Source organism: Camelus ferus, chromosome 3 (assembly GCF_009834535.1).
Source record: "Camelus ferus isolate YT-003-E chromosome 3, BCGSAC_Cfer_1.0, whole genome shotgun sequence".
NCBI lineage: Eukaryota > Metazoa > Chordata > Mammalia > Artiodactyla > Camelidae > Camelus > Camelus ferus.
Genome location: NC_045698.1, coordinates 114,022,929 through 114,044,850, shown reverse-complemented (window position 1 = coordinate 114,044,850; position 21,922 = coordinate 114,022,929). Strand labels below are relative to the sequence as shown.

The following is a 21,922-nucleotide window of genomic DNA, read 5'->3' as shown; positions in this document are numbered from 1 at the left end:
GGCCGGGGTAGCTGGGCCATGACCAGGACTACAAGGCGTATAAGACTTAAGGAAAAACCCATCGCCGCCTGTTTCCGTAGTGTAGTGGTTATCACGTTCGCCTAACACGCGAAAGGTCCCCGGTTCGAAACCGGGCGGAAACAGCGGGGTTTCCTTGGTTTTTCATTCCTCCCAGAACATTGTTCTGATTAGTTGATGTACCTGTTACTGTCTTTGATTGCCAGAAGGTTTGCTCATAAAAGCACGCAGGTTTTACTGCAGTTTTATCTGTGCTCCTGTCTTTTCTGATCTATTACCAGTTCCCTTCAACTAGTATATTCCAGATCTCTAGGCCTACAGTGCGAAAAAGTGGTCTATGTCATTAGACCCTACCTCCACAGAAGTTACAATCCCAGCCGATTAAAAGGCGACAAACGGCGAGAATGAGACAGAACAAGCACTGCTTGGAGTCTTCAATCCAGAGTTCCTGGCCGAAGAGGTGTCAGCAGAGACGCACACGGTGTGGACCTCTGCCGTGCAGCACTCTTCTACACCTGGAGGACAGGGTTCACGCTTTCATACACCTGACAGGCAGCCAACTTACACACTCGAGAAGCAGCTTCTTTCCCAGCACCTCTGTCAAGCTGGAAAGGCAAGTAAATAAAATATTAACGTGGTAAGTGAAATTCTCTTGACAGTTTCACACGTTTTAAATGCAGACAAAGCATAACCAAAAATAGTCCAGTGATGGCAAAAGTTGTTAGGCCACGTGCATTGGCATAACTTACACACAAAATAATCAATATCATGCTCATCTCTTTATCATCGGTCTTTTATACTTGTTTGTATACCTTATCAGAATTTACAGATATAAATCCAACCAAGAAGGCCAGGGCCCAGCCATGGAACTTAGAGCCCTAGAGGACTGAGCCATGAAGGATTTTGGACCCCGCTTGAAAGAATTTACCCAGAGTTTCCCCTGCTGACCCAATTTCTTTTTTGTCCTCATGTTTTACTGACTGATGTGAGATGATCAGTACATTCCCCCCATCCTGGGCTCTGGACTGCCCTCTCCGAGCTGACCTCCTTGGTTGGCCCCAGGACTCTGGGAGGCCAGGACCATCACTCAGTCCTATCACTCTTCTCCAGGTGGATTTTGGTCTGTGCCTCGGCTAACATGAGAGTTATCTGTCCTCCTTGGAGAGACAGTAAACAAATCCAGAACAACACAATCAACCCCAAAGAACTAGCTGGGCTGGGCAAGAAGCTCTACAGGAAACTGTCTCATGTGAGTCATATTTCTTCTGAGTTACATTTAATGCTAACTCGTCAATAGGGCATTACAGCTTTCCTAGATTCATCTTGTTTCAATTAATGCTAAAACTATTCCTTTTTTAATGCTTAAATTATACCTTCTTGTCAGTGGGAGCCCCTTTAAATTGGTCTCTTTGTCCTTTCAGCATTGCCTCGACAATCTGAAAGCACCAGGGAGCTTGTTCTTTTGTTTGTTTATTTGTTTATTTGTTTAGTGAAGAGTAAAACAAAAGAGCCAAACTTGGGTGCTAGGGCAGTGCATGGGGCCAAAGGTCCCTGGGCTCCCCCAGTTCTGAGTTACCCTAGGGAAAAAGTTTACAGGGTATGAGCTTACACTAGGGGTTCTGTTTAATTGTAGCTTTGCCAGATCTTTACTTTAAAAAAAAAAAAAAACCTCAACATCATTACTATTCCAAATGATTTACCTGTATCTCTCGCTCAAAAGTAATTGTATTACTTTTTGCTTTATTTTTAAAACTTTTATTAGAAAATTTAAAGTAGATAGAACGGTATTACAAAATCCCAAATACTAATCACTCAACTTCAACACTTGTCTCTCCTCCACCATTCCTGTTCTATCTCTGCCTCTACTACTTCCCACTCCACTCACTCTTTTCTTAATAGTCCTCATAGATCTCATGGCCTGTCCTTCTGTGGTCACTCTGTTGGTCATTTCCCCTTCCCTCTGGTTGTTCTGTTACTCCGTAAACCTTCAGAGTTAGGAAATAATACAAAGAGCTACAAATCCCATGAATTGGGTCCTTACCACGGACTAGAAACTGTTCCAGGTGCTGGACATACATTGACCCTTTTGTATCTTTGCAACAAACCTATAGTGAGTCACTATTCAAAGGAAACTTCATTCATTCATCCATTTACATTGCAGTGAAAAAGCAGGTCAGGTCCCCGGAGTCTTCAATGTTTACCTTCTGATAGGTAATTAAATAACAAACAAATAAACAGAAAAATAATCTCAGAGAGTGACAAGCACTATGAGAAAGTTAATGAAGGTGAGCTGATAGAGTGGCAGGCAGAGGAAAGGTGCATCAGAAGATGTGGCAAAGAGCTGAGTCAGGAAGATGAGAAAGACCAGCATTCCAAAGATCTTGGGGGGAGAGGCCTTGGGGAGAGGAAGCAGAGTCCAAAGGCTCTGAAGTCAGAGTAAACTTGGTGGATTCAAGGACAGAGGGCAGACGAGGGGCTTGGAGGCTAAGGAGCTCTACCTCCTTAGCTCTGAAACCTGATGACTGCATCCACACCACTTCATGGTTTTGTTTGCAAGTGGATAGAAAAATTAATGGAGGACACTGGATCTTATGTCTTAGAGGACTCCCAGACAAAGAGGAACACAGTAGGAGTTTTTTGTTTTTTCTTTTAACACAAGGTGGATATTTTAAGGACAAATAAATGAACACATAGGTTCACTCAGAAAATTGCAAATAAACAACAAACCTGGAGTTTCTAAGTGCTATGGGTCAGTGATTAAAGCAGGGAGCCTACAGCAGCAATAGAGAACATTCAGGCACCAGCTCAAGATTCCAGATATGAGAACCAGTCTGTGCCTTGTCCTTCACCTCACCATGAAATGAGAGGTTCAGATAAAGTCTGTAATTGTCGTTGGAAGTGTCTGAGAATCTGTCACCAGTGGCTTAGAGATTTAGGATGATGTCTTTTGGTAACCTTAATTCACAAAAGAACCAGTGAAAGGAGTTGTTCCTGTTGTTTCAAAAATTTCTAGCTTTGTAAGGAAAACAATATTTGTAAGTTGAATTAAAACTCTTGAGAAGACCTCGACTTTAACATCTGCAACTATAAATACATTGAATATTAGTCACAAAAGAAGTATGTATTCTTTTCCATATTTAAAAGGCTGCTCCTTGCCCTTATACACTAAACATCTCAAATGACAGCAGAGAGGGTTTCCCAAAATATCCAGTGATTTTAATCCAGTTGGTCCTAACACAGAATGGTGGAGCAGGTCATTCTGGGTCAATCTCTTTTGGCCACTCTTCCTCTGGCAGGCAGTCCTCCAGAATTAGCTTGCTCTGGTTGACATTTTATCTTCCTCCTTACCCAAAATTCACATTCCCCATGACACCAGCATGTGATTGAGACCTGCCTTTTTTTCTGAGGGGAGTTGCATCTTTAAACTTGATGTGACATTAAATGAACAGCAATGAAATAACGGGGTGAGCATTTGATGATGACTGAGCCATCTGTCCTCATGCTACATGGACAGTGGGAGAATGATTTTGTAAAGTCTGGGTAAGGGAAACAAGTGACTGCTAAAGAAAGAGATGCTCCTGGAATATTTCTAGACTAGTTATAATATAGCCATGAATGTATTAAACCTGGAGATAATTTTGTGTTTCAGTGAGGTTTTTAAATTAAAATATTCAAGTGGCTGGTTGATTAATAGTTTTCATATAAATTATATAGTTATCATTACTATAGAACACTTCACAAACTACATGCATGATCTAATAATTTACATATGTCCTACATGACACCAAGGCCAAGTGGAAAATCAGATATAAATTTAATTTCTTATTTCTGATTGGAGTCTTTCTGTACAAGGGAGGAAATTTGCAGAGTGAAAAATAAATAAACAGGCATTTCCAATTACATCATGGCTTTGCAAGTGAAGAAAACATGATGACCAGCGCAGAAACGGGTCTGAAAACAGAGAAAATAATGTTGTCCTTTAGAATTGCATGAGAAATCATAAATGAGAGTTGATAATGTGATCTTTAAAACCTTTTGTTCAAGTATGCTCCTGTGAGGGGCAAAATGAAAATGCTTCTCCCGGCTAGGTTGGTACCCTGTGGACCCTGCAATGGTTATTATCTTATAGGACAGTGAGGGACCCCTGCAATTTTAAAGGGGTAGGGACAGTCACATGTTAGGTTTGTTGCTAAAGTAGCCCATTGCCACCAAAGCAATGGAAAAACAGTCAGTTTCATTCACTGGTGGGAGGTAATATCAGCCTGTAGGACCCACAGCCTGGTGATTTGTCTTTTTCAATAAAACTATAACTGCGTATAAACTTTGATCCAGCAAACTCATGTCTGGGAATTTTGCTGCACAGATATAAGACAAAAGTGTAAAATGACAGTGCTACATGCTTATTAACTGCAGTATTGATTATAATAAAAGAGAGTGTAAACTATAAATATCCATCAGTATGATCTGTTAAACAAACTAGGATTCATCTACAGTGGAATATTATGCAGCTGCAAAAAACAGGGAAATTTCTATGTCTTGAGATGGCTAAACCTTCAAAATGCAACAGAGCTGTAATTATCTTTTTGTGTAAAATAGGGGCAAATAAAAATATATTTGCATCAAAAGAAACTCGAAGAATATGTACACAGATACAAAAGTTGTTATCTAAGGAGGAAGGAGGGAAGTTAGATTCTTTTCGCTGAATATTTTTATAGGTGATTCCATTTTTGAGCAGTACTGTATATTACCTACTCAAAAGATGTTTAAAATACTCATGTTGTGGTGCAAACTCTGGAAGTAGTATGGCGATTCCACAAAAAATTAAGCATAAAAAAATACCACATGATCAGCAATTCTACTTCTAGATATAGACCGAAAAGAAGTGAAAGCAGGAATTCGAACAAGTGTGCTATTAGTACACGCATGTTCATTACGCTAAGTGAAATAAGCCAATCAACAAAGGACAAATACTATATGATTCTTCTTATATGATCTCCCTAGAGTAGTCAAAGTCATAGGGACAGAAAGTGGAACGGCGGTTGCCAGGGGTTGGGAGAAAGATAGAACGGGGAGTTCATGTTTACTGGGTAGAGTTTCGGTTGGGGAATAGGAAAAAGTTTGGCGATGGATGGTGGTGATGGTTGCCCAACAATGTGAATGTGTTTAAAGCCACAGAACTGTGCACTTAAAAATGATTAAAATGGTAAATTTTATTACGTACGTTTTAAACAGTTTCAAAAACTCATTTGTTAATAGATGAAGGATATAACCAACCGCAAAAGAACCAAGTCAGTATTGCATATTATAAATTTACATTATCAGAGTTTTTGGTATTTTCTGAAAGAGCAAAGAATTGTTTCAATCCAGGTAGATGATTAAAAGGACCTTGCGCCCAACGTGGGGCTCGAACCCACGACCCTGAGATTAAGAGTCTCATGCTCTACCGACTGAGCTAGCCGGGCGGGGTGAAAGTCAGAGTTTCCAATTTTTATCTTAATCTTACTCCACTTTTGAAGTTGGCGTTTACCTGAGACAGGATCGTACCACTAAAGGGTGCTTGGCAACCTGGGAGACTGATCTGCCCATTGTGCTTGACTGATCGTGCTCGACTAACCGTCCCTTTGACTTACGTCCGTTTTCTGCTTGCCCTATTCTGCCAGCGTCCTAGCTCTTTTGGTCCCTGGGAAAACGCATGGGGCAAAGAGGAATGAAAACATGCCATCCACACGCTCACTCTGATTGTTCAGTCCTAAGTTTAAAGGTACCGTCAGGAGCTTGGCTTGGAGTGAGTGGGAGCTGCCGCCGACCCCTCCCAACCCGTACAAACTCCAGGCTTTGCGGATTTTCCCTAGGGCTCTGGAAACACCGCGCATTTCTTAACTTGTGACAGAAAAAAGAAAAATACGAACGCGTAACCCACGCTGGAGATGCCGGGGATCGAACCCGGGGCCTCATACATGCAAAGCATGCGCTCTACCACTGAGCTACATCCCCACTTGTTTTGCTTTTCTTCCCATGCTGCCTTAGTCGGTTATTGGCCTAGGGCGCGGGGTGGACGGTCTGCATCCGCTCGCCGTGACACCCCAGAGACTGCAAGTCTGGCGGATAGCGCTGCAAGCTGTTCCAGCGTCCTCTACTGACACCAGGCGAGCGGACCTCCACCGACGGACGCCCTGGAGGAGCACAGGGCCGGGAAAAATACTTGGAGGCAGCGGTGGAAAAAGAAGGGAAAGTCATCCAGCACGATGCCCAAATATGAACTGTGAACCGAAAAAAGAAAGACTGGGTGCAGGATGCTACGTTTAATAAAAAAAAAAGGAGAATGTGGTAAAATATTTAATATTTGTATAAAATAATTCAGAATTTCAAAGTTCATTGCTGGAGATTGGAAGGGGACTGGGGCGTAGGCGAAGGGCAGACCTTTCACTGTGAATTGCCCTATATATCTGAATTTTGAGCCACGTTTAAGTCAATTCAATCGAAGAAAAGTTCACCCCGCGCTATTACACGTACTAAGAACTGCTCTTAGAAAACTTGAGGTCTAACCGTGAACTTAACTGACATAGTCCATTCCCTCGAACAGCTTACATTCCAGTGGAAGAATAGTGCTCGAGAGAAATAGAGCCGGTGTTCAGGGGGAGAATGTAGTAATCTGGAGGATTTGAGAAGAGGGCCCTGATCTAACTTAACATTTTAACAGAATTGTTCTCAAAGCTGGATGGAGAAGGTAGGGCAGGGGATCGGGATAGAAGGAGAGAGAACTGTTGCGATCACCAGATTGTAGGAGATGATGCAGTGGAAGGGGTAAGAGAATGAGATGTTGAGGACTAGGGGTGGGGCCTGCAAATTATTTCCCTGTTTTTTTTCACTCTTACGTTTTTAATGCTGAGGTTAATAACATGAAGACAATGAAAGAGACGGCTTTAAGGAATATTAATATCCCACGAAGTTATTTAATGTTTTTATTCCATCAGGCAAGTTGGTTTTGACTAATTAAATCTGTCGTTTTTGGTCAGCTAAGTAACTTTTTCTGGCCTGGGTTTGCTTGTCCTGAAAGGCGCTGAGAAAGGGTGTCAGGAAGGAGGAAGCATCAGAGGAGAGGGAAGGTGAAGCCTGAGAAGGGGCCTTCACCTTTGGGTTACGATCGCTATGGTCACTAGTGACCTTGACAAGAGCGGTTTCTGAGGAGGTTGGGGAAGAAAACCTGCCCGAGTGTCCTTCAGAGGGAATGAGGAGAGAGGGCACGGAAGCAAATAATACTGGCAGCTCTGGACGGCGGCTGGTAGAGATGAGCTGGAGAGACAATAGAGGACTGGGTTTGGGGCGGGGGTGGGTAACACCGAATAAAGTGGGGAAATTGATTGCAAATGCTTGCTTGCTTGCTTAAAAAACAAAAATAAAGAATAAACAAGGGGGAGTGAGAAGAGGACAGGTGGATACAATGCCACGATTTGGGGTGGCGCTTGGGAGGCAATAGCCAGTTTCCAGACTCCAAATTTAGCTGAGCAGCCGGCAAACCTGCGCTCTGGGAACCTGACACTGTGGTCCGGATGCCAGGCCCTCGGGCCGGCTGTGCCTGGTCCGCGGCGGGCGGCAACTGAGAGTGGCCCCCAGGTGGGCGTGTGCATCCACCTGTCCCGGCCCGTTTCCCACGGCTGACCGTGTCAGACTGGGGCGGCCTAGGCAAGGCTTGCGTCAAGGCCGAGCGAAGGGAGAGACGGAGAGAAGGCGCCGCGGGACCGAGGAGGCCGCGGGCCGAGGCGGGGGACTGAGGGGTCCAGAGCGGGAACGCAGGGCACTGGCCAGCACTTAGATTCCCTCGTCCTGTGCCGCCCGGCCTGCCATCAACACGCAGCCTCCCCTCCCGTTTTCCAGCCCGGCCCACCCTCAGCTCAAGTCTCAGCCAGCCGGCGTCGGCCCCGCCCTTCCTCTCCGAGTGGGCGCTCGGAGAACCGCCCCGGCCGCTGCGTTCCGTGCCGTGTGCTGTGGGATCAGGTGGCCTCCCTGGCGCCGCCAGACCTGGGTGCCGCGAGGGCGCGCATGGCGGCGGTGGGTCCGCGGACCGGCCCAGGCGCTGGGGCCGAGGCGCTGGCGCTGGCGGCAGAGCTGCAGGGCGAGGCGACCTGCTCCATCTGCCTGGAGCTCTTCCGCGAGCCGGTGTCCGTCGAGTGCGGTCACAGCTTCTGCCGCGCCTGCATCGCGCGATGCTGGGAGCGCCCCGGCGTGGGGGTCACCTCCGCGTCCCGCACGCTGCCCTTCTCGCTGCCCTGCCCGCAGTGTCGCGAGCCCGCGCGCCCGGGCCAGCTGCGGCCCAACCGGCAGCTGGCCGCGGTGGCCACACTGCTGCGGCGCTTCAGCCTGCCAGCGGCCGCGCCCGGGGAGCGCGGGGCTCCGGAGGCGGTGGCGGCCGGGTGCGCGCAGCACGGCGAACCGCTCAAGCTCTACTGCCAGGACGACGGCCGTGCCATTTGCGTGGTGTGCGACCGCGCCCGCGAGCACCGCGCGCACGCCGTGTTGCCGCTCGACGAGGCCGTGCAGGAGGCCAAGGTAAGGGCCGAGCCCACCCCTGCAGGTCCCCGGGACCCCCCAGTTCTGCATTCCCGTGCACACACTGTAGACGACCGGCGGGCGAGCAGGAAGGCCCAGGCGAACCCCTGCTTCTTTTCTCCGATCCCGTGCTGCTCGGCATTGGCTCCGGGACTGAGCCGCAGCTCTCCCTGTCAACCCCAAACCACCAATACCACACTCCCACCCTTCTCGCGTTTGGGCCCCTTCTGCACGGTCTGCGCGATGCCCCCACGGATTTGGAGATTTTTTGTTGTTGTTGGTCTCTGGCTTCTAGCGGCGTCTCCGTCACACCCACGCATTCGCCACCCCCACTCTTAGCCCCTTCCCTGGGCGTGGCTCTGTTCGACGTTCTCACCCCCTGGGACCGAGTGGGACGACCTTCCCAAGAGGTCGGGGTAACGGGGTGGGTGGCTCCTGGGTGAGCAGAGCGCCGAGAGCCATCTGGGTTGTGTCAACGCTGTCGATTCTGGGCGCTTCCCTTTCCTGCCAACTTGCTGGGTGTGCGAGGAGGCCTGGGGTACACAGCTTCTAGTCTTTCTTTGCTCTTACGTTGCTCCAGCCCTCCCACCCAGAGGGCTTTCTGATGGTAGTGAGGAGAGCAAAGAGAGGACCAGGCAGGTTAGGCTGCTAGGGGGCTTGCATTTCAGCGTGGATTGTGCACAGATGGTCTTGAGGACGTGAGACCCTGGGCCCTTTCGAGTCACCCTGCAGTTGCCCTGTTCCCCTATATACAGCAATGGCTATATCCATTGCCACATCCAGAGAGAGCTTCAGCCCTGCCTCCTCCTCCCCAGTGAACAGGGCCTTCCCTTTCTCCTGGGTGTCTCCAGGAAGGCACATATCGGGGTTTCCAGAATCCTCTTCCCAAAACGCTTCCCTTCTCACCCTCCCGCAGGAACTCCTGGAGTCCAGGCTGAAGGTCTTGAAGAAGGATCTGGATGACTATGAGGTGTTTCGTTCCACCGAAGAGAAGGAGAGCAAGGAGCTCCTGGTGAGCAGGGCAATCCCCAGGTTGGCCCCTCCTGGGCGACAGCAAAGGGTCACTCATCACCCTGGCTCTATATGTGTGCTTTTGGAGTGTGTGCCTGTGGAACAGCAGAAGTGGATTTTAGAAATATAATGGAATGCATATTATATAGGATGACTATGTAATATTATATAATCAGGGCTTTGGGGAGTGCTGAAATAATTGTTTTAGAACAGCTGGCTTAAACTGGAACTGTCCCAGTGAATCAGGATGTATAGTCCTCCCAGTAATACATAACACCCCAGTTAGGGTCTGTGGAGCATCTTGCAACTGAACACATTAATGTTTCAGAGGAGAAATATAAATATATCCGTATTAAGTGGGAACAAAAAATAAACAGCCTCGTGTCAGTCTAGGGCATATTTAACCATCAAAGGAGTTACGAAAAACTTTTTTCATTTTTAGAATTTTTGAAATTTTGCAACTGAGGCTAGGGAAGAGGGGGAATGGAGGTGAAGAAGAGGATGGCAGAGCTGCTCCCCATTCAGCAGAGGGCAGGAGGTTTGGAGACCGGTTTTCAGGAGCCGATTGTGCCCAGCACCCCCTGGTGGCTTGGGGTGGTATTTTGTCTTCCTTGAAGTGGAAGGGGAAAGTGAAATTGGGTTCATTTTGGTTAAGGCGGGCAAACGTGGGTCACTGTCATTTCCTACCTCAAAAATTCAGTTCCCAGCTCAATAAATAGATGTAAGAGAATGAAAGAATCCACTAGGGCCTGTTAGGGCAGGGCTATTCAGTTCTGGAATTAGAAAATGGAGGGAGAGAAACCTGAGGACCACGCCCCACCACCACCACTGTTAAGAAGAGGAGTGGGGAGAAGGGGAGGACTCTGAGTTCAGATGTCCCAGAGTCCTTTCCTGACCCTGAGCTTCACCTGGTACTCCTGCATCCCATGCACATCTCAGGCCTTCCTGCCTGGTCATTCACTTCCCTCCACAAGCTCACCTCTCACCCCTCCAGACGTCCATCTGCTGGAAAAAGGAGTAAGTGTATGACATGGTGTACACCCATGACCCAGAGGGCCTTCCACAGCTTAAGTAGCTTCATGGTCTCTGACCCCACGCCCCATGACATTGCTAGCACTTTCTACTCTTTCCTCTGCCAACACATCACCCACCCAGCCACCTCCCCACACCCCATTCTTTATAATTATAAAATACCTGCTTAATGAAACAACTATTGCTGCTGTGGTAACAAGGAGAATGAATCTTTTTTAAACTTCTATTTGGCAGGGGTGGAAGGAGGTCATCAAGGTCTACTTACTTATTATTAGTTTGGGTCTTTTTTTTTTTAAATGGAGGTACTGGGAATTGAACCCAGGACCTTGTGCATGCTAAGCATGTGCGCTACCATTTGAGCTACACTCTCTCATTTGAGAATGTGCTTTCCATTTAGAGGGGGTCGTTCTCAACTGGTGGCATTTTTGGCCCCCAGGGGACATTTGGCAATGTCTGGAGATATTTCTCGTTGTCAACACTGGGGCAGGGGTGCTACTGGTGTTTACTGGCAGAGGTGAGGGTGCTGCTTAAACATCCTGCAATGCACAGGATGGTCGCATACAACAAAGAATTATCTGGCCCAAATATCAATAGCGCCGAGGTTGGAAACCCTGATTTAGAGTATTTTGGCAAATACTGTTCCACTTGTGTTACTTCCTTGAGAGGCCATATGCTGTAGTTGTTAGAAGTTCAGACTCTGGGGTCAGACTCCTTGGATTAGAATCCTGGCTTCCCAGGGGCTTAAGGGGGTGGGAAGGGATAAATTGGGAATTTGAAATTTGCATGTCTTGGGGAGTGATGGACAAGTTAGCTATTTGATTGTGGTGGAGGTTTCATGGGTGTACACATCTAGCAAAATTCATCAAATTGTACATCTGAAATATGTGTAGTTTACCGTACAGGAATCATACCACAATAAAGGTGTTAAAAAAAAAATGCTGGCTTCCCGCTTCCTGGTGGTACACCTCTCTGTCTTTGTCTCCTCATCTGTAAAATAGGATGAGAGCGGTACCCACATCATTGGGTTGTTGTCAGCATTGAGGGAGTTAACACCTGTAAAGTGCCCTGTGCCGCTGCTGCCTGCTTGCCCAGCTTCCTGAAGAATGGAGAGCAGTGGCCTGAACCCAGGTCTCTTGACTTGTAATAGGCAAAAAAGCGATTGATTATTGCAAGTTTGCTGCAGGGATGACAGGGGCTCGTCAGGCAGATTACTGAACAAACACTAATTGGAGGCGATTCATTTTTGGCTGGTTTAAGATGACACTTATAGGAGAACTGAAACTCTAATTAAGTCTTAGTTTGGTGACATGGGGCTTGGCATAAGCAACTCCACTTTGGGCCTGTTGCCTTGTTTTGTTTTTAACACAACGTAAATGTGTTTGGGGAAGTAAAAGTGACCGTAGTTTAATTCTTACAGTGACTGCAGGAGCTACTAATGCATCCCTCCCACTTTTCAAATGAGGAAACTGCAGCCTTGGGTGGGTCCAGGGTGAGTTTGAAGTTGCCCTAAGTTGGTGGGAGAGCCCAGATCTGAAGAGACACATGGGTGCATCTGTGACAGGGGAAGGGAAAAAAGCACACATTGAGGCTGCTGTGTGCTCAGAATTGGGATCTGAAACTTAGAGTGTGGGCATGGTGGACATGTGTGGGTGAGTCTCTGAGCCCTGAGCAGTGAGGGGGCTGGAACCTTGCCCTGGGTCCTGTCCACATATGGTGTCTCAATGGCCCCATCCTCTCCCCCCTTTCCCTTCTCCTCCTGGGACAGAAGCAGATGGCAGCCGAGCGAGAGAAGGTGGGGGCGGAGTTCCAGGCTCTGCGGGCCTTCCTGGTGGAGCAGGAGGGCCGGCTCCTGGGCCGCCTGGAGGAGCTGTCCCGGGAGGTGACGCAGAAGCAGAATGAGAACCTGGCCCAGCTCGGGAGCGAGATCGCCCAGCTCTCCAAGCTCAGCAGCCAGATCCAGGAGACAACTTGCAAGCCCGACCTTGACTTTCTCCAGGTGAGTCTGGCTCAGCCAGAGGTATGAGTCATTTATCCTAAGACATCAAGAATGGAACGAGAACAGAGTTATACCCCTATGAGTTTAGTAGAATCCCACAATCTGGAGCCAAAGGGGACTGGAAAGAGGAGCCCAGATTTTCCTGGGGTTAGAGGCCTAAGGAGACGTGATAAAACTTTCTTAACCATGATCCACATAATGTATCTTAATCAATGTATTCTATTTTTGTCACACACCTGTGACAATAAATAAACTTCTCAAGTCACAAATGGGTTAAGAATGGTCATTTAAAAGACACTGGTCTGAGTGACCAGTTGTTGCCTTAAGGGCTGTCACTTGTCTTGGGTGATGCTGAAAGCAGAGGCAACGCTGGGTCCTAGCACTTGGCTCCCGTGACGACGATTCTATGATGACGGGAGCATTTGCAGAGGTGTGGGCAGGGCTGAGGGGGTCTACCTTGTTGATGAGACATTGAGTGGCCAGCCACATCGGGAAGCCATTGCCACCTGGGGCCCCTGCAGGCAGTGGTGGGAGGTGGGGTAGTGATACCCCTGCTTCTTGCTTGTTTCTCTGGAAGCAGGGCAAGGGGCCAATTTTATTTTCTCAAAGGTGAATAGAGGTTACCCAGGGCTGATTTAGTTTTCTCTCATCTTTCTTTCCAGGAATTCAAAACCACACTAAGCAGGTGAGTGGACCTAACAATTCCCTGGGCCTCTGGCTCTTCTTTTCCACTGAGTTCTCTCTCTTCATTCCCCACCTCTGACCTCTCACCTCCTGGTCCCCACCCCCTACTGCTTTACCTGGCTACCTTCTGAGGCAAACGTTTGCTGCCTGGCCGTGGGTATTCCAGCACAAGGTCAAGCTCTCCTTTTCCACATCTCCCCACCCAGACAACCTCACTGTCCTAACTGTCACAGCCCAGTGGGAGCGGGACCTTGTTTGTGAGCCTTCCTCAGGGTCCTTGTCCCGCAGATGCAGCAATGTGCCTGCCCCCAAGCCAACCACAGTCTCTTCGGAGATGAAGAATAAAGTCTGGAATGTTTCCCTCAAGACCTTTGTCTTAAAGGGGCTGCTCAAGAAATTCAAAGGTAGGGGCCTGTGTGGGGGGCTGGGCCATGCAGTGCTGGTGGTGGCGGTGTGTTTCTGGTGGGTTGGGGTCCGGAGGATGTGCCTTTCCAGAAGCTGTGTGATAAAACAGTGACAAGGGTGTGTCAAAGGCCAGATTGACCCGGGCAGGTCTTGGCGACTAATTTATTTAGAAACCCCACCTCTACCCCAGGGCATGAAGCTTCCCCTGGGGACAGATGGATAGAGGGGCATTGGGGGCAGAAAGGGGGATGAGGAAGGAGAACTCAGCTCAGAATGGCTCCAGGCAGAAGAGGGCGAGGTGGGAGAGGAAGAGCAAGAATACTGGCCTCTCCCCATTGCCATGCTTGGCTCAGCGCCTGCCCGTCAACTCAAGGGATCTGGGGAGTGAGTGAGCCAGCGGGGAGCTGGTGCCACTGTCATTGCCAGAGAGAAGTCTCCCATGTCATTCATGCACATGCTGCTTTGTTTCTCCTTCTCAGAAGATCTCCGGGGAGAGCTGGAGAAAGAGGAAAAAGGTAGGATGGTTATTGTAGTGAGTATCTGTCACTTGGCCGCATAGAGATCCGCTCCCCTCCAGTGACTGTCTCCCTGGGTTCTGGGCGTGGTTGGTTCCTTCTGCCCATCCACCTCAGCAGCGCTGCCATCTGCTGCCCTTTCTCCCTCATCCTCCCAATTCGGATCCCCTGAGGCCACAGTGAGGCCTCTAGGCTTAGAAGCTCTGGGTCGGTCGGGAGCAGGAGTGCCCTGCACGTTGGGGTATTTAGATGAGGGGGGAGGGCTTGTCGGTCACCTGGACCAGCCTCTCTTCCCTGTCCCCACTCCCAGACAGATGGAGACCTCTCCTGGGGACAGGGGTTGTGTGCAGGGGTCAGGGGAAGCAGGAGGGGACTGAAGACAGGAAGGGAGGTGGTTCTTAGCGAGCGTGAGATCCAAGTGGAGGAGGAGTCGGGAGGGGAGAGCACATATTCCTGACGCTGATGGCTGAGCTAAATCAGACTTCACCTGGGAAGAATCTAAACCAATTGAGTCAGACTACATCCCTCCTCTGCCCAGAACTGTGCGACAGCCCCCCTCCCCCTTACTCAGTAAAGGCTGGAGTCCTCACTGTGGTCTTCAAGGCCCCACAGGATCTGGCCTCACTGCACACTTTTCCCCTAGTTCACTCTGTGCAGCCACACACCCTCCTTGCTGTTCCTGGAATGCACCAAGCACATACCTACCTCAGGGCCTTTGCACTGCACTGGCTATGCCTGGGGCTGGAACATCCTTCCCCTAGACAGCCACATGTCTGGTTCCCTCGTCTCCTTTATGTCTTTTCTCAAAGGTACCTTTTCAGTGAGGCCTTCCCTGGACCCTCTAGTTGAAACTGCAGTCTGCTCTCCTGATTCCTCTATCATTTTTTGTCTCTCCTCCCTCTCCCCTGAGGAAGGAAGCTACAGGAGGGCAGGGATACTCCACTGTGGGATTCTCAGGGCTTTGAACAGACCTGGAACATAGTAGTACGTACAACAAGTGTGCATATTTTAACTATCTATTATGGAAAAGTTCAAACATACACTAAAGTATGGAGGAGAGCATATCAAGTATTAGGTACCCATCACCTTTAGCAATTGCTGACTCTCACTAGTATTTTTCATAAACACCCCTCCCCACTTCTGCCCACTGGATTATTTTGGAGCAAATCACAGATAACTGTCATTTCCATAAATATCTCAGTATGTTGTCTCCAAAGAGAGAGACTTTTTTCTTTTAAAAAATCGTAAACACAAAACCATCATCATAAGTAAAAACTTAATGATTCCTTCCAGTATCTAGTGTCCAAAATCCAATTGTCTTTTCAGTTGCATTTGTCGATCTGTTTGAATCACGATCCAACTCAGGGCCATTAAATGTATTTGTTTGATTTCAACACGTACTTGTTGAACGGGGGTGGGGAGGGTGGGGAGGGTGGGGGGGGGTTGGGGGGATCAATAACAGGGGGGCGGGAGCTGTGCAAGGAGCTTGCTTGGGACATCTCTCTGTGTCTCTCCACCCCCCCCCCACCCCGCCCCCCTACAGTGGAGCTGACCTTGGACCCGGACACGGCCAACCCCCGGCTCATCCTCTCTCTGGATCTTAAGAGCGTGCGTCTTGGACAGCGGGCCCAGGACCTGCCTAGCCACCCGCGCCGCTTTGACACCAACACTCGGGTCCTGGCGTCGTGTGGCTTCTCGTCCGGGCGGCACCACTGGGAGGTGGAAGTGGGCTCCAAGGATGGCTGGGCCTTCGGGGTGGCCCGGGAGAGCGTGCGCCGCAAGGGCCTCACGCCCTTCACCCCCGAGGAGGGCGTCTGGGCGCTGCAGCTCAACAGCGGGCAGTACTGGGCGGTGACCAGCCCCGAGCGGACGCCCCTCAGCTGTGGGCACCTGTCCCGCGTGCGGGTGGCCCTGGACCTGGAGGTGGGGGCCGTGTCCTTCTACGCCGCAGAGGACATGCGTCACATCTACACCTTCCGCGTCAACTTCCAAGAGCGCGTGTTTCCCCTTTTCTCTGTCTGCTCCACAGGCACCTACTTGCGAATCTGGCCTTGAGGGGGGCGTTGCCTGGCCTGCCAGTGGGTGACCTCCTCCTAGTCCTGGCTGCCTGTGGGTAGGATGTGGTCCTCCGATGGAGCCTCCTGGTCACTTTGGGTCTGCCCTCCAGACTCTTGCCCCAGGCTGCTTTTAGAAGGGCTTCTGCAGACCACAACATCAAAGACCTGAGAGTGGGCGGCTGGGGAAAGGGCTCCGAGGTCAATAGAGCAGGAGAAGAGATGCCTTGGACCCTCCAGGCCTGTCCTCTGCCTGTCCTAGGCCTGTAGATTTGGCCTGAGCAGTGAGGAGGCGGAGGTGAATAAGGACAGGAGCCCAGCTCCTGACACAGGTGCTTCCTATCACTGCCCCAGCTCAGCAAGGCCTCTGGCTCCATGATCTACCTACGCTCACTTTTGGAAATCTCTACTTGGGCAGCTGGGAAGGTCCCCTGGAAACGTGGTGGGTGCCTGGCTTCCATTCTCTGCATGCATGACTCAGCGAGGAAAGCTGACTTCTGCTACAGAATCACTGAGCCAAGAGGATCATTTCAGAAGTTTGTTGAACAACAGCAAGCCCTGGTTCTGTGCTGTCCTCAGTTACAAGGATGCAGGTTCCTGCCGGGCCAGCCAGGTTCATGATCACGTCTGCTTTGCCTTCTTGTCACCTGCCAGCTCTGGCTTCAGAGACCTGGATCTGGCTGGCCTGTTGAAGTCTACTCAGGGAGAAGCACTGTACTCCCAGCTTAGAGGAGAGTCTGGGCCAGAACTGGAAGGAGATCCTTGATCTGTACATGAGGGAAGAGCCCAGGACAGCAGCATAAATGCATTGCTACCGTCCAACACCCCTTAGCTTGGTGACATGTACATCCTTGGCCACAGTGACAGCCTCATGTTCTCACGTTTGCCTAAACCCTTTTCAAGTGCCAAAGTACAGTCTCCCTTGGGTAAGGAGACCAAAGATTCTGGAGTTTTGAAACACAAGACAGCAATTATAATTTTACAGAAGCAACTAACACCAGCATGGAAATGTAGGGGGCACAGGCATGCCCCTGACCGACCCTTCCTGGAGCTTCCCAAATGTATGCCAACAGCAGAGGACCTTGGTGCCAAGGACTGCTCAGCCCTGTGCCTTGGTGGGTGTTATTCCCTTGGCTAATTGTTCCCCAGCTTCTATATGGCTGGGCTTTTGGCAGGGTAGAGATGGGCTGTTCCCTTCTTAGTGGTCCCAGGAGAGGGGGATGGGGAGATGCAAATACAGACTGTGAGCTCATTTCTAGGGTGCCTTGGCTCATTCTTAACTCCCTCAGTCTGAATGGAGGAACACAATTATGAGCAAGGGTTTCTGCCAGATGGTGAGTATGTGTGTTTATGCATGTGAGGACTGTGCAAGTGAGTTTACATCTCTGACCTCAGGGATGGGGGCGGGGGGAACGTGGATTTTGGAGAGGGCAATTAGGATCACACACATAGGTTTAGGTGCAAACAGACCTACATCAGTATGGTCATAACCTATTATTGATTTGTTGTAAAATACTAGCCACCCCATATTTAGGTGAGGGACAAATGTTTCCTTCTCCCACTACCTGGCTACCCAGCTATATGAAAGCCAGTCTCAGACTTAATTCTGTCCCGCACAGATTGTTTAGATGGACATGTTGACATGCAGGGACAGTGATCATCCAACAGTCTGGTCTGCAAGCATCATGGAGTTTCCGTGGTCTGTCCCTGAGATGCTTCAAGCACACTTTGCATACGAGGGTCTTAGGGGCTCGGGACAGGAACATTTAATCATCCAGCCTACAGCAGCATTCCAGAAGGTGAATCCTTTGTTTTGCTCATACATGGAGAGTGGCTCTCGAACATTGTAGCCAATCCACGTATCTGAATATCACTGATTTCCACAAGGAAAATCCATTTCTAACATTCATTTACTAATTAAATTGCCGGATATTATCATCAAGCCCCAATGTTATCTGGGCTTATATGGCTTTTGGATTGAGTATCACAATTCCCATTATATCATCTAACAACCGCGCTGAAATACTGCAACACATCACAGGTCACAGAAGGTAGGGTGACTGGTGAGGTGCCTCGTGGTTCAGGTCTGGGCACTGCAGGGGTGGCTGTCTGTGTGTATATTTTCAGCTTTTGTGTTGTGAATGTGACTGTGTGTCTATCAGAGTTTGTAGAATGACTATGTAGATATCCATATATCTGAAGAGATGTAACAACAGTTACATAACAACTCCATGTGGACTGTGAGAGATTACTCTTCGTCACCAGGGTGGTGCAGTGACTTAGGATGTCACAAGGATGACTTAGGTGTGAGAGTATGCCTGCATGTGTGATTTTTCCTCTCATCCTTTGACCATCATAAGATCTCTGGGCCTCTGAGAGCAACGGCTGGCCTAACTCTAGTCCTCCTGACTCCACCCCTTAACTGGTCTTAGATCCTCCTGAGCTGCTGAGACAGAAGAACCCACATCCCTGACACCAGACTGTCACACCGCTCCTCAGCATCCAGACTGGAGGTCACCAGGGACCTTTCTATGGCCTGGTGACCCAGTGACCTAAGTCATCTGGCTTTGCAAGGACCAAAGGGCAGGTTGGGCCACCGGACCAAGGTCCACCAACTACTGCTGCCACTTTCTCACCTTTGCCAGGCTAGAGCTCCCGTTCCCTCACCTGGATTCTCCATCTCTCTCCCTGCCCTTTACCTCGTGGGTCCTTTTGGGGGCCCTGACGGAGCCAGCTCCCCCAAAGTCCAAGACAGGTCCTAAAGGCTGCCTTTTCCTAATTTGCTTCAAGTTGCAGTAGGGGCCAGGAGCTTCCAGTCCCGATCCAGTCCTTCTGATTTCCTCCCCATCCTCCACCAACCTTTCCCTCCTGATCTCCACCTGCCCATCTTACCAGCTCAGATCTGGATTCCTCTCAGGACAGGCCTATTGACACCCGTCCTCTAACCCCTCCCTCAGTGCCCTGACCTCGGACCCCTACTCTCGTACGCAGTAAGCGGCGGACCCCTCCCTCCGAGTCTTCGCCGGGACCCCGCTCCATCCCCGGGGCCCTCCACCGACTCCGCCTATCGGAGGCCCGGCCCCCGCCCGCGGCGCCCCCGCCGTCACCCGATCGCTCACAGCCTCTGCCCGTCCGCGCGCGCAGCTCCCGCCTTCTCTTCGCCGGGCTCTTTCCCAGGATTTGTAGCTCAGCTTACGGCGCTGACACTTACTGACGCCGCAAGTGAGGCGGCGGCAGCCGGACACAGCTCACAGTTGCCCGGGGACGTCGACCCACCTTTCGCCGCTTAGCTCCTCCTTGTGATGGTCTGCGGCTGCGCGGCAACGTTAGTGGCATTAATTGCTCCTGCGCAGAAAAGATTTTCGCAGCTGGCTCCATAGCTCAGGGGTTAGAGCACTGGTCTTGTAAACCAGGGGTCGCGAGTTCAAATCTCGCTGGGGCCTGCCACCGTTTTCCTGCCTACTTTTTCTACCCTTTTCCGAAGGGTGGAGGAACTGAAGATGCCCGCGACAAGACGAATTTCTGTCATTCTGAAAGGCCAGACACTGGCGGAGCTCCGCACTTTTGCCCCTCAAGTGCCGGCCACCTATTGGCCCCTCCCTCCCGTGGCCTAATCTGTAGAAGGCCAGACCCGCTACGACCTCGGTCTTGTGCGATCACCGGATCCACGCGCCTTCTTCCCCGCGGTCCCTTTCTCGCTTCCTTTTGCGCGCCCTCTCTGCGAGTTCGTGGCAGAACTTTCCGTTCCCTTACCTGTTGCTCCACTTGGACCAGGGCTGATCTCTAATTCTTTCCTCTTTGTTGCGTGGGGACCACCTATGAACGGCCTTCCTCCCCTCGGACCCTGGGAATCTACTATTTTAGTCCGGAGTAGGGCTATGTTTAAGCCCCCGCGTAGCTCGCCATTGGTTCCCGCAATGGCTTCTGTAGTGGGGTGGCCTTCCAATAGGGTAGGCACATAAGAGTTGAAGAATCCCGGGAGTCTGGGATGCGCAAGGGCCGCAAATCCGTTCGGGTCTTGACGCAAAGTTTGGCTTTTTGGATGGGAGCGGGGTTGGGTGAGGGAGGGGAGCGCATCCCTCCCCTGCCACGAACCCCACCCACCTCATTCACCTCTCCTGGACGTCTACCCAGTTTCCCGCGAGTGTTTTTCTCTCCTCTGATGTACCTGGCCCGGGTTCTATTTCGAGCCCTGATCCAAGCTAGACTGCTGCTCGGAGTCAGTCCTGAAGTGGGATGGCCACTCGCTCAGGGCTTTTCTGAAGGTCCTCTGCCTCTGCCTAGGCCGCCTGGATGGGTCGTGCCCTCGAAGGCCACGGAGGGAGGGCGACCTCCTGCAGGCCAGGTTCTGCTTATGCGGCAGCACCCCCATTGTTCGTTAAGGATTTAGGCTCATTTTGTACACTTGATTTCTGTTAACAGCATAAATGAATCAATCGGAAGGGTAGCATATGTTAGTTGGTTTGTTTGTTTAAAAGGAAAACTAAATAGTTGTTTAAAAAAACACAGTGGAAGCGAATGTGACAAAGTTATGGTCTTTAGGTTCAGGTGTCATGGATGTGGACACTTGTTTGCCCTTTTCTTTGTATAATTCCATAGAGAAGAGACGCGAATGCTTACAACACGGAGGCCGTAGTGACCCAAAGGAAGCCAAGGACGCTCAGCTGCCGTGAGCAGAGGGGAGCCCACCTAACGCTGAGGGTGCCCTGGAGGAGGTGGAGACAACACTAGGTGGGGATGGGATTCATTAGCATCGTGGTCTCCAAGGAAGAGGCCGAGAGAAGGAGCAGCGAGTGGAGAGGTCAGCGCAGCGGCCTGAGCAAGACTGCGGAGAGTGCCAATGGAAAAAATAGCACTTTTCCTTGGAGTCGGTTAACCACCGTTCGTCTCCCACGATGTTTTGTAACAGCCACCTGGGTAGGGAATTTCTCTTCCGGTGGCACAAAAATAAACCTTTGGGTCAGCTCTGAGTGGATTTTCGTGAATTCCTAAAGCAGGGAATCAGAATCACTTTTTTTTATTCTTTAAATTACTAAATAACCCAGTGGAACTGCAGGAGGAAAGCGCTCGCCCGGCCCAGGCCTCTGGTTCTCTGGGCGGGGGACTGTTCTGGGGCGATTCCAAGAGAACGCAGCGAGGGCGGGGAGCCAGGACGCGCGGTGTGGGCGCCGCGTGTGCGCGCGCGTGCACTGTGATCTTCGCGGGCGGCGCACGAACTACCGCGGTCGGTCACCATTGGGGGAGCCGGCTTCCTGGTTATCTCATTTCTGCTTCTTATTTCTCACTTCCCTACGTTTTATGAACATTTTGCAAATAAGTATATGTTGTTTCTTTATTTTCGTAAAACGATAAAGAGAAGCCCCCGTCTCGTTACCAGGCGCCCCACAGGAAAGGACTACGAGGGTTTCATTTCGTTTGTTGCGGCTCGGAACCTAGTCCATACCGCGTCCCCTCCAAGCCTAGGGCCCAGTTCTCTCAAGGAGCCCTCCGGCTCTCCCGGCTTCTGCTCCCTGCCCCTGGGCCTCCAGACTTGCGCCTTATTTGGGCTCCCTCGAGAAAGGGGGAGTTCTAAAACGAAGGGATGTCCTGGCCTGCTGCCCGAGTAGCCTTAGCAATGAGGCCCTCGTTCGGATTCCAGATCTCAGAGGGGTCAAGTGATA

General features: G+C 50.3%; 1 protein-coding gene, 1 long non-coding RNA gene and 4 other non-coding genes across 7 annotated transcripts; 3 read left to right on the top strand and 3 right to left on the bottom strand.

Annotated features, from left to right (window-relative positions):
* The first annotated feature begins 70 nt into the window (after window positions 1–70).
* Window positions 71–143, top strand: TRNAV-AAC. The gene has a single exon. It is a non-coding gene; the product is annotated as a tRNA-Val (tRNA).
* A 5,264-nt stretch (window positions 144–5,407) lies between these two features.
* TRNAK-CUU lies at window positions 5,408–5,480 on the bottom strand. The gene has a single exon. It is a non-coding gene; the product is annotated as a tRNA-Lys (tRNA).
* A 460-nt stretch (window positions 5,481–5,940) lies between these two features.
* TRNAA-UGC lies at window positions 5,941–6,012 on the bottom strand. Its single transcript has one exon. It is a non-coding gene; the product is annotated as a tRNA-Ala (tRNA).
* A 1,222-nt stretch (window positions 6,013–7,234) lies between these two features.
* TRIM7 (tripartite motif containing 7) lies at window positions 7,235–17,514 on the top strand. 2 transcript variants are annotated; one of them, XM_032477245.1, is made up of 7 exons: window positions 7,235–8,565; window positions 9,482–9,577; window positions 12,374–12,604; window positions 13,267–13,289; window positions 13,577–13,692; window positions 14,173–14,208; window positions 15,752–17,514. In XM_032477245.1, exons 1-7 carry the CDS (start codon window positions 8,059–8,061, stop codon window positions 16,261–16,263), a joined length of 1,521 nt encoding a protein of 506 aa, XP_032333136.1. In that variant the 5' UTR covers window positions 7,235–8,058; the 3' UTR covers window positions 16,264–17,514. The 2 variants fall into 2 exon arrangements, with proteins under 2 accessions (XP_032333136.1, XP_032333137.1); XM_032477246.1 differs by lacking the exon at window positions 7,235–8,565 and adding an exon at window positions 12,026–12,097.
* Window positions 13,842–20,030, bottom strand: LOC116662810. Its single transcript, XR_004318897.1, has 3 exons — window positions 20,016–20,030; window positions 19,382–19,607; window positions 13,842–14,189 (listed from the first exon to the last, which is right to left on the bottom strand). It is a non-coding gene; the product is annotated as an uncharacterized LOC116662810 (long non-coding RNA).
* TRNAT-UGU lies at window positions 19,633–19,705 on the top strand. Its single transcript has one exon. It is a non-coding gene; the product is annotated as a tRNA-Thr (tRNA).
* Window positions 20,031–21,922: the final 1,892 nt, after the last annotated feature.

Coding starts and splice junctions, on each gene's coding strand:
- TRIM7 (XM_032477245.1), top strand. CDS start 8,059: ATGGCGGCGGTGGGTCCGCGGACCGGCCCAGGCGCTGGGGCCGAGGCG. Junction 9,578..12,373: donor AGGAGAGCAAGGAGCTCCTG/GTGAGCAGGGCA, acceptor CTCCTGGGACAG/AAGCAGATGGCAGCCGAGCG. Junction 12,605..13,266: donor CCGACCTTGACTTTCTCCAG/GTGAGTCTGGCT, acceptor CTTTCTTTCCAG/GAATTCAAAACCACACTAAG.